The sequence below is a fragment of the Ziziphus jujuba genome, chromosome 3, assembly GCF_031755915.1.
Source record: "Ziziphus jujuba cultivar Dongzao chromosome 3, ASM3175591v1".
Classification (NCBI taxonomy): Eukaryota; Viridiplantae; Streptophyta; class Magnoliopsida; order Rosales; family Rhamnaceae; genus Ziziphus; species Ziziphus jujuba.
Genome location: NC_083381.1, coordinates 19,888,000 through 19,897,358, shown reverse-complemented (window position 1 = coordinate 19,897,358; position 9,359 = coordinate 19,888,000). Strand labels below are relative to the sequence as shown.

The following is a 9,359-nucleotide window of genomic DNA, read 5'->3' as shown; positions in this document are numbered from 1 at the left end:
TGCATTGTCGAGTATAGGTCCATGCAATTAGGTGAAAATGTCGATTTTTACCTTTCAAGTGAAATTCAATGAGATCTAAAAATTTATCGATTGGTTGATTTAACAAATTAAAAAGTGTTAGAAAGTTCTTTAACAGTCCTTATCATTATAGACGAATCATGTGGCAATTGCTACATTGTAATATAGACTCTTGATAACCATGTGACAAATTGATTTAAATTTTTGGATGAAACTAGTTTGTTGTTACAATTTATTAATTGATTTAACAAATTAAATAAAAACTTAAAAAGGTTATCATAGCAGTCCATGTTCATTATGTATAAATTATGTTATAACCATGTACTATAAAGTATAAGTCCACATACCTATGTGAAAATATCTACTTGACTTAATGAGATACAACAATTCATCAATTGGTTGATTGAACAAATTAGAAACAAGTTTAAAAAGTTCTTATTGTGATCCTTATCTGCTATGTATGAATCATGTGGTAACCACTATATTATAATGTGCACCCTTGTTACCTATATAATAATTTGATATATACTTTTGAATGAAACTAATGGGATGTTACAATTTATCAATTAATTGATTTAACAAATTAAATAAAAATTTTAAAAATTGCTCATGGTGGTCCCTGCTCATTGTGCATAAATCATGTCAACTCATTGTGCATAAATCATGTCAACATCATGTATTGTAGAGTATGGATCCACATATTTAGATGAAAATTTTTATTTTTACCTTTCGAGTGAAATTTAATAAGATATATTATCTTAAAAGTCTAAAATTTTGTATTATCTTTATCGTTTTTCTCTCAATATAAATTCTATAAATATATTATATCAAACAATTTTAAATAGATATTTTATTTTACTTAAACCTTTATTGTAATATAGCATATATTTTTTTATAATATATAAATAATTATTACTATATGGGGTAAATTCTTTTAAAATAAAATTTAAAAAATTATAATCTATTATAATATAGAATTTATTTTTATTTATAATTCATTTAAATTAAAACTATAAATTTTTTATAATTATTTAAAAGTTATTTTTATATAAAAAGGTTTTCTTATTATTATAATTTTTTTAAAAAAACTTTTTTATATCACTACTTTTGATTTTTGAGCATGATAGTACACTTTATCGAATGATTGATTTAAAAAATCACAAAAAAAAAAAAAAAAAAATTAAAAAGTTCTAGTGGTGGCCATGTTCATTATATATGGATGATGTCATAATTACTTACTGCTGCATTATAAGGCCTGGGTCCATATATCGATGTGAAAAAGTGTACTTTTAACTTTTCAACAAAAACTCAATCTGATATTACAATTTATTAATTTGTCCTTTTTTATAAAGTAAAAATTTAAGAAGTTTTTATGGTGGTCACTATGCATTCAATTAGATGGTAATTACTACATTGTAATGTATGGCCATGGTAACCATGTGACAAATTTATGTCTACATTTGAATTAGACTTTGGCATGTTATAATCTATCAATTGTTGATTAAACAAATTAAAGAAAAATTTAAAATGTTGGTTTTATGACAGTCCTTAGTCATTGTGTACGAATTAATCATAAATAATCATTGCATTTTAAGTGCATGGGTCCACAAAATGTCTATTTTTAAGTTTTGAGTAAAACTTAAATCATAAGTTCCAAATTTAATACATCAAGTTGATTTGATAACAAGTTCATTTTATTTTTCAATTTATTATAAATGTAAATGAATAAAAAAAGTAGAAATTTAAAACAATATAATTTTAAATTGCATATATTTTATTATTTATTTATTTATTTTATATATTTATAGTTAATAGATATGTTTAATTACTGTTTACTAATATTAGCAAATCAATTATACATAATTTAAAAAAAACAAAACAAAAAAAATGAAGTTGGTATCAAATGTGACCTAATTAAATTTATTTTGGGGTTTTTTTTTGGGTAAATTTATTTTTGGGTTCATTATATATTTGAAATCTCAATTTTACTCCGATCTCATGGCTTCACATTTTTTTTTTGTTTAGTTTAGTTTTAAAATATCTAGCTGTGCTTGAGATTGAGACCTCGATTAAATTTATATATACTGGTCTTTAATATCATAAAAAAAAATCCATAGGCCTTAGGGCTTAGTGTCAAAATAACATGAACCACATACATATGTAGCAAAAGTATGAGAGAGAGAGAGAGAGAGAGAGAGAGAGAGAGAGAGGGAGAGAGAGAGTGGACATGAGAATTAACATTTCTCTCTCTGGCTCCGGAATTAAAAAGATTGTGTATATATATATATATATATATAGCGTTTGTGTAGGTTTGTTGTCACACTATTTTCATTGATGATCACCAACTTTAGACTTCATCCTCATGCGTCTTTGTCCTCTTTGATGTGGTTGGTGGAGAGAGTCGTAATAAAAACATATAATTTCGTATTATATTTAGAGTTTGATTTAAACTTCAAAAGAGAATTGTTGGAATGTGAACTATATTGTAAAGCAATATTGTTTTGATTTTGTGTATAATTAAAAATATTGCATATATATATATGTGTGTGTAATTAATTATGTATAGTACTATAGCACAATATTTTATGTTTTGATATAAAAAAAAAAAAAGTTGACGAAATAATATATTGTAATTAAATTAATTAATTTCTGCATCGGTGTTTTTACAATTATTTTTAAAAATTTTTATTTTATTTTTGTAATAAGAAGAATGGGTCTAGGTGAGGCGGTGATCCCTTGTAAAGAATGCCAATATGTTTCCGTGATCAGCCCTTAAAACTTGTTCTTTTGGGTTTTAGGGTAATTATCCTGAAAGCCTGTTTTGGTAAATAGTACTCGAGCACCAAACGCTTCTCTTCTCTGGCTATTCAAATTTTCTTTTCTTTCTGCTCTTTTTTAATGAAATATTTCCTTTGACCCAAAAAAAAAAAAAAAAAAATTGAAATGAGTCCCATTAATAGAGAACATATGAGAGAATTTTTTATTTTTTGAGCAAAGTAATATGAGAGAATTTGAAGCTAGTTACCTTATGTTTTAAAAGTTTAAACTATTGAAAATTGAATCATAACTATATTTATATTATTTTAACATTCCTTTTCACGGTCTTAAATATATTTTGAATTTAAATTAAATCATTACATATGTTTTTAGTTAGAGTTGAAAATTTTAGACATAGAATTTTAATTTTATTTGACATGGCGATTAATATAATATTTTTGAATTTTAAAATTTTAAAATGATTTAATAAAAAAAGCTTCTAAAATCAAGGCTAATGAATAATAATTTCTATAAGGCTCTTCTCAAAAAGCTCCAAAAAAACAAAAACAAAAATTATCCCGAATAAAATAGCCATGTGCCATATTGTATTACCATAAAGGTAAATCTTAGGCTTTCATCATAATGGGCCATTGATTATCAAGGATCGTTCTGGAAACAAAACTCAAAGACAAATAAATAAATAAACCCTTTAAAAGGAAGAGTTTGTTCCATTTGTTCTATGTGGTGCCAATGCGTCAATGAACCATGAAACACCTGCACCAGAGAGATTACATCCAAATGCTACTAGATTACATCCAAATGCTACTCTTGCATCATAATGAATACCCCCCAAATACATGGGATTCTGCACCGTTTGATTGCTGGTGGGTCCCACGTAAAGTTGGATAAGATCTAGACTAGCCAGTGTATCTTGCTCAGCAGTTTAGCCCGGATATCCTAAGAATAATATTCCCTAGATATAATGCACCGTTGATTGAAGCTTCGAGATTCTAACCAAGGAAGGCAGACCTTGATGAGGAACATAATGCTCAATTCTTGACAAGTGTCCTACCACCTGTTACCAAAAATTCCACATGCAAAACCAGGTTGCTGAACACGTATCCATATCTATAACTTTTGCCTCATCTATATATGCCCATGAAGCTTCCTCTTTGTTCTCATCAGATTACAAAATTCAAGTGTTAAAAAGAGTATTTTGTTTGGCTAAGAAAAACGAATAGTGGGTCTCATTGATTCTCCGAAAAGAGAAAAAGGTAGGGGAAAAAAAAATTGTGTTATTTTCGTCTTGGTTTTTGAAGGAAGTTGGAAAGAAGAAGAAGAAGAGGAAGAAGATTGAATGGCTCAGACTGTTGGAAGAAACGTAGCAGCTCCATTGCTGTTTCTAAACTTGATTATGTATCTCATTGTTGTGGGTTTTGCTAGTTGGTGTGTCAATAGGTACATCAATGGCCAGACCAACCACCCTAGTAAGTTCAAATATTATTAATTGTCAATTTTTCATAATTTATTTCTAATTTCACACGTTGGGTCTCATTTTATTTTACCGTAGAATTCAAAGTTAAGCGATCTAAAAATATTTTTACGTTTGGCATTTAAATACAGTGAAATCAAAATTAAGCGGTTTAAAAAAACTTTTACATTTGAAATTCAAATATATGGTCCATAGAGATATTTATGTTAAGACACAAGACATAAACAGAAGATATTAAAGTATGTATAAATTATTATAGGTTTATTTTTTAGAAGTTTGAATTTGTAGAAGAAATGGTATTTTTAACGAAAAAATAGAAGTCTTTTCATCGATATTAAATTTTATTATATATGTTTTTTCTTTCAGGTTTTGGAGGAAATGGAGCAACAAGCTTCTTCCTTACCTTCTCTATGTTGGCTGGTGTGGTGGGAGTGGTATCAAAGTTAGCTGGTGGAAGCCATATCAGAGCTTGGAGGAATGACAGTTTAGCTGCAGCAGGTTCTTCTTCACTGATAGCTTGGGCTCTAACTGCTTTAGCCTTTGGGTATGTTTAATGAAAATAAAAAATAATAATAATAATAATAATAAAAAAACCATATTATTTATTCCTTATTCAACAAAATTGATCACCAACTTCATCAAAAATTTTCTGTTTTCTTGAAAAAACAGGTTTGCATGCAAGGAAATCAACATAGGAGGACACAGAGGGTGGAGATTGAGGGTGTTAGAAGCTTTCATAATAATCTTAACATTTACACAGCTTTTGTACCTTGTGTTGATTCATGCTGGTCTTTTCAGCAGCAAGTATGGTCCAGGTTACCGTGACACGGATTATGGAATGGGCGCAGCTGGTGTCGACCCTGCTCATCATAAAGGTGGTGCGGCAGTGGTTGGGTCCAGGGTTTGATGGGCATCATATAAGGGAGTTGTTTGGCTGCTGGGAAAATCTTTAATTCATCGTTTAATGTGAAAGTTTTACCCATTTGTTGTTCCTTTGTTTTATTATTATTTTTTTTCGTACTTTTTGTTGTATGTTTTTAATTTTGTGGTTTCTGTAAGAAGATTTGACAGTCTTTGTTATGCATGTTTGCTGTGTGGAAATTTTAAGTAGTTTCCAGCATCATGTACCGTATAATCCGTAATGACTTTTGGTTTTTCTTTAATGGTAACATTTTCTTCTAGTTTGTGGATCGTTCTTTTTTTTTTGGGTAATTAATTATTAGTCTCTGGAGTAAATACTTGGTTTTCCAAGTTTTATGTTTTAGTAAATAGCTCTTTCCCTTTCGTAAAAAAGGCTATATGATATTATTTAGTATTAAAATGAAAACGGTCTATATTTTTGGTAAATAAAAATTAAAAAGATTTGATATAAATATTAAATATTTTGAATAAATATATTATTCAATAATATTTTAAAAAGGTATGTACCAACCTCCTTACCCCATTTTAGATCAAATATATAAAGCGGTTTGGATCAGAATCGTATAATTGGTTTCCAAAAAGTGGTATATAATTTAAGATAAGGTACGTTTTGTTTGTTGCATTTCAACAAATTCGCCCACCACAGAGTTGTCACTAAAGTTACACGTTTTTGTCAATGAAATGTACCAGTCACAAAGAAATGGTATATTGTTGGATGATATTTTATTTGCTGTACTCGATTAATTTTCAGTTAAAAAAAAATAATAATAAAAAGAAACCTACTCCTAAGAGCATTACTATCGTAATGAAACGAAAAAAAAAAAAGGGGGACTTATTATCAAATTATAACATTAATTCCACACCAATAAGACAATGAACATAGAACTCAAAATAAACTCTACTATTCCACTTCGAAAAAGATTCATCTATGAGGTTCTTTAAGTTCGTTATGGGTGTGGTAAATTTGGTTAATCACCAGGAACAGAATAAATTTACTGCAGCTCAAATATAAATCCCTGTGAGAAAGTACATCAAATTTCAAATATCAGAAAAAGCCATCTTGAATCACATTCCCCTACTATATATGTAGTTCTGGGCAAGCAGTAAAAAGAGAAACAAGCAAAAGAAATAACCAATGGGGCTGTCAAAAAAGAAGGGGGGAGGAGATACTCCTATGTTAAGAATACAATTAAAACATAACTTTTCTGGAGATAAAAACACCATAACAATAACATAGCAGAAACTGTTGGTCTTAAGAGTGGTCCTAGGCTGAAGCTTCTTCATTAATAAACCCTTCCTTCCGACCTTCAAATCCAGGCCTCATGAGCTTTTTCTCTCTCTTCGCAATTCGTCGCATCTTTTTGTCATGAATTCTCTGTGCTAAATTTTCTGATCTCTTTTTCTGTTTCTCCGCTTTCATTTTCCCGGTGTTTTCAACCCTCCCCTTCCATTTCTCAGCATTCTTTTGATGCCTCTTCTTCTCCTTCCTGATGCTCTTGTTCAACAACTTGGGATCATCATGAACCTTAATCCCAGCAGCTCTACTTGCTGCTGTTTTCCACGAGATTGTTTCACCTTTCTTTGGATCTTTCTTCGCTTCGTCCAACTTCCTTGCCTTCTCAAGTTCCTTCGCCTTTGAAAGTTTCCTCTTCTTCTTTCCAGGCCCATCTTCATTCCCAAGTTTGACATGACTGAATGTGAGCTCCTTTGAAGCCTCTTCTACATCTTTCTCCACCTTATTCACTTGATTACCAGATGTAGGTGTCAGATCACCAGATCCAGTGTCTCTCTTGCGTTTCTTTTGGTGAGCTCCTCTCTTTTCATTTTTCTCATGCTTCTTATCTGGATCTCCAGAATTCCGAGAAGCCCGAAATTGTTCAAGTTTACGATGTAACCGTTGCCGGAGTTCTTCATATGTCAACGACCGATCATCCCCTTCAAATTTGATAGGTTTGACCTCCGTACCATCATCGTCGTCATCACTCCCATTGTTTGATTTTTCCTTTTTCAAACTTTGCTTTAGCAAATCAAGGGTTGTCGTAGAAGACTTCTCGGGATCCATACGATCTCTTCTAGCTTTCTTAATGTTTTCTTTTGATTCCTTCTTTGCTGACGCTTTTTTGGCCTTGCTAAGGCCCTGAAACCATGGTTTCTCCTCATCATCATTGGGTAGATAGAACCTTGCAGGAATAAGCTCAACTAACTTGTCAAAGAAGAGAGAATGTTCATGAATGATTGATTTCAAATCAAGAATGGGATTGGAATCAGTTGCAGGTGTTTCCTTCTTCTTTTTCATTTTCATTTTCATTTACACAAAATTGAATAGCTGCAAAGAAAAGACAACAAGTGAAACAATGTCAGAAATCCACTAAACACGTAACTATATTATATGAAGAACTGCATAATAGCATAAAAATTCAGAAGGGAAATCAAACCAGAAGAAAATTAGTTCAAACATAGAATAAGGGAGGGGGAAAGAAAAGAAAAAGGTAATAGAAACTGTAAATTTGAAGCAGACAAACCACCCACCTCCACCCTTTATTGCCTGGAAACTAGACAATGCCAAAGCCAAAGTATCAGCACTTCATTCTATTAGTAAGGGGAACAAACGTGACGATTAGACTAGACATTTTCATATAGAATAGATTAATGATCTTAATAACTATAATTCTGGGTTCATATCATTCCCATTTCTCTAACCCAAAAACAGATCTACCATTCCTTATAAATGAGGAATGCGAAGTAAAAATTTAACCTTCATTTGTCCTAGTCTTCCTTATCTTGAACAAATCAAGAAGAAAAAGTCCTATTCCTGTTTAGAATTTAGGTTATAAAATCCAGTACACTGTGTTCGGAGGATAATCAGGTAGGAAGAATCGTAAATGCTCAATTTCATAGGCTACCAAACAAGAAAAAGAACATACAAGGATAATCAGGTAGGAAGAATCGTAAATGCTCAATTTCATAGGCTACCAAACAAGAAAAAGAACATACAAGGATAATCAGGTAGGAAGAATCGTAAATGCTCAATTTCATAGGCTACCAAACAAGAAAAAGAACATACATACTAAGAAGCATACTTTTAGTACATAGAGAAAGTGCAATCCAGAGTACCCGAATACGCTATTGTTTCCTATATAAATACATGTACACCTTAAATTCACTCATGCCACCGTCAGAGGACAAGGGCATTTACTAAATTCTCAATATACAAGCTACAAATAAATTCTATAACCATAACAGTTTATCCATATATGCAAAACTACTATATTTCAAAAAACATTAAAAAAATAAAGACAAATAAATAACTTCGAAACTAAAAACTAGAAACCCACTTCACAGCTCATAGCAGTAAACTAAAAACCCATCCAAAATCCCCACCAAAAAAAAAAAAAGAAAAAAAAACCCACTTAATAAACTAAGCAAAAGATTCATCAAAAAACCAATTTTTAATCATTAGAAAGCTATTAACAATAACAATAAATAATAATAAAATCCCAAATACATGGAACTACGAGTAACTTTGATCAACAAAAGCCTATCCCCGAATTCCCCAAAACTTACATAATTTTTTCATTCAATTTCATATACCCAACACCGATTCAACCCTAATAAAATTCATATTCCCACCTCGGAGCTCAAAGATTGAAAACCCCGAAAAAAGGAAAAAAAGAAAAAAAAGAAAGTAAAAAGCTAAAGGCTGTGCAGAATGTGAGCTCAAAGAAAAAAACTGACCTGAGATTTGGTAGCTCAGACGCCGAAGAGATCATGTGCCAGCGTTGCCGTTCCACGGAGTTCGGTGTCTGCGATTTTTTTGTGAATGCTTTCCGTGAGGTTTTGTCTTTGTGGCCAAAGTTTCAGATTTTATTTTCTGCTTTTTTATAATTTGGGAATTAAGGGTTTCGTTTCGTTTTTTAACAAATTTTCTTTTCCTTTTTAATTTCTTTTTTGCGCTCTTCTTTAGGCTTTAAGATTTTTGGGCTTCTTTGATTCTTTAAACAAACCATAAAGCCCGGCCCAGTCTATTCTTGTTCCATTTTTAGGCATATTTTTTATTCTGATTATTTTGAACACCAGAGAGCCACAGTTTATACCTTTTTTTTTTTTTATTTTTATGGAAAATTTATCATAAATCCATTTATCTACCAAACTGGTTGATTATCGTGGAAAA

At 30.7% G+C, this 9,359-nt stretch overlaps 2 protein-coding genes across 3 annotated transcripts; one reads left to right on the top strand and one right to left on the bottom strand.

The window, feature by feature from the left end:
* The first annotated feature begins 3,957 nt into the window (after positions 1-3,957).
* LOC107409403 (membrane protein PM19L) lies at positions 3,958-5,448 on the top strand. Its single transcript, XM_016016837.4, has 3 exons — positions 3,958-4,262; positions 4,634-4,811; positions 4,937-5,448. The coding sequence occupies exons 1-3, from the start codon at positions 4,133-4,135 to the stop codon at positions 5,172-5,174; spliced, it is 546 nt and encodes a 181-aa protein (XP_015872323.3). The 5' UTR covers positions 3,958-4,132; the 3' UTR covers positions 5,175-5,448.
* Positions 5,449-6,172: 724 nt separating this feature from the next.
* Positions 6,173-9,082, bottom strand: LOC107406593 (uncharacterized). Of its 2 annotated transcripts, XM_060815828.1 has the most exons (3): positions 8,924-9,078; positions 7,718-7,777; positions 6,173-7,514 (listed from the first exon to the last, which is right to left on the bottom strand). In XM_060815828.1, exon 3 carries the CDS (start codon positions 7,494-7,496, stop codon positions 6,453-6,455), a length of 1,044 nt encoding a protein of 347 aa, XP_060671811.1. In that variant the 5' UTR covers positions 7,497-7,514; positions 7,718-7,777; positions 8,924-9,078; the 3' UTR covers positions 6,173-6,452. The 2 variants fall into 2 exon arrangements, with proteins under 2 accessions (XP_060671811.1, XP_048333242.2); XM_048477285.2 differs by lacking the exon at positions 7,718-7,777 and having other exon boundaries at positions 8,924-9,082.
* Between the last annotated feature and the right edge of the window lie 277 nt (positions 9,083-9,359).

Bases quoted from the DNA above. Each gene is read 5' to 3' on its own strand.
- LOC107409403 (XM_016016837.4), top strand. From the start codon at position 4,133: ATGGCTCAGACTGTTGGAAGAAACGTAGCAGCTCCATTGCTGTTTCTA. The intron at 4,263-4,633 runs GTAAGTTCAAAT...TTTTTCTTTCAG, and splicing joins TGGCCAGACCAACCACCCTA to GTTTTGGAGGAAATGGAGCA. The intron at 4,812-4,936 runs GTATGTTTAATG...TTGAAAAAACAG, and splicing joins CTAACTGCTTTAGCCTTTGG to GTTTGCATGCAAGGAAATCA.
- LOC107406593 (XM_048477285.2), bottom strand. From the start codon at position 7,496: ATGAAAATGAAAATGAAAAAGAAGAAGGAAACACCTGCAACTGATTCC.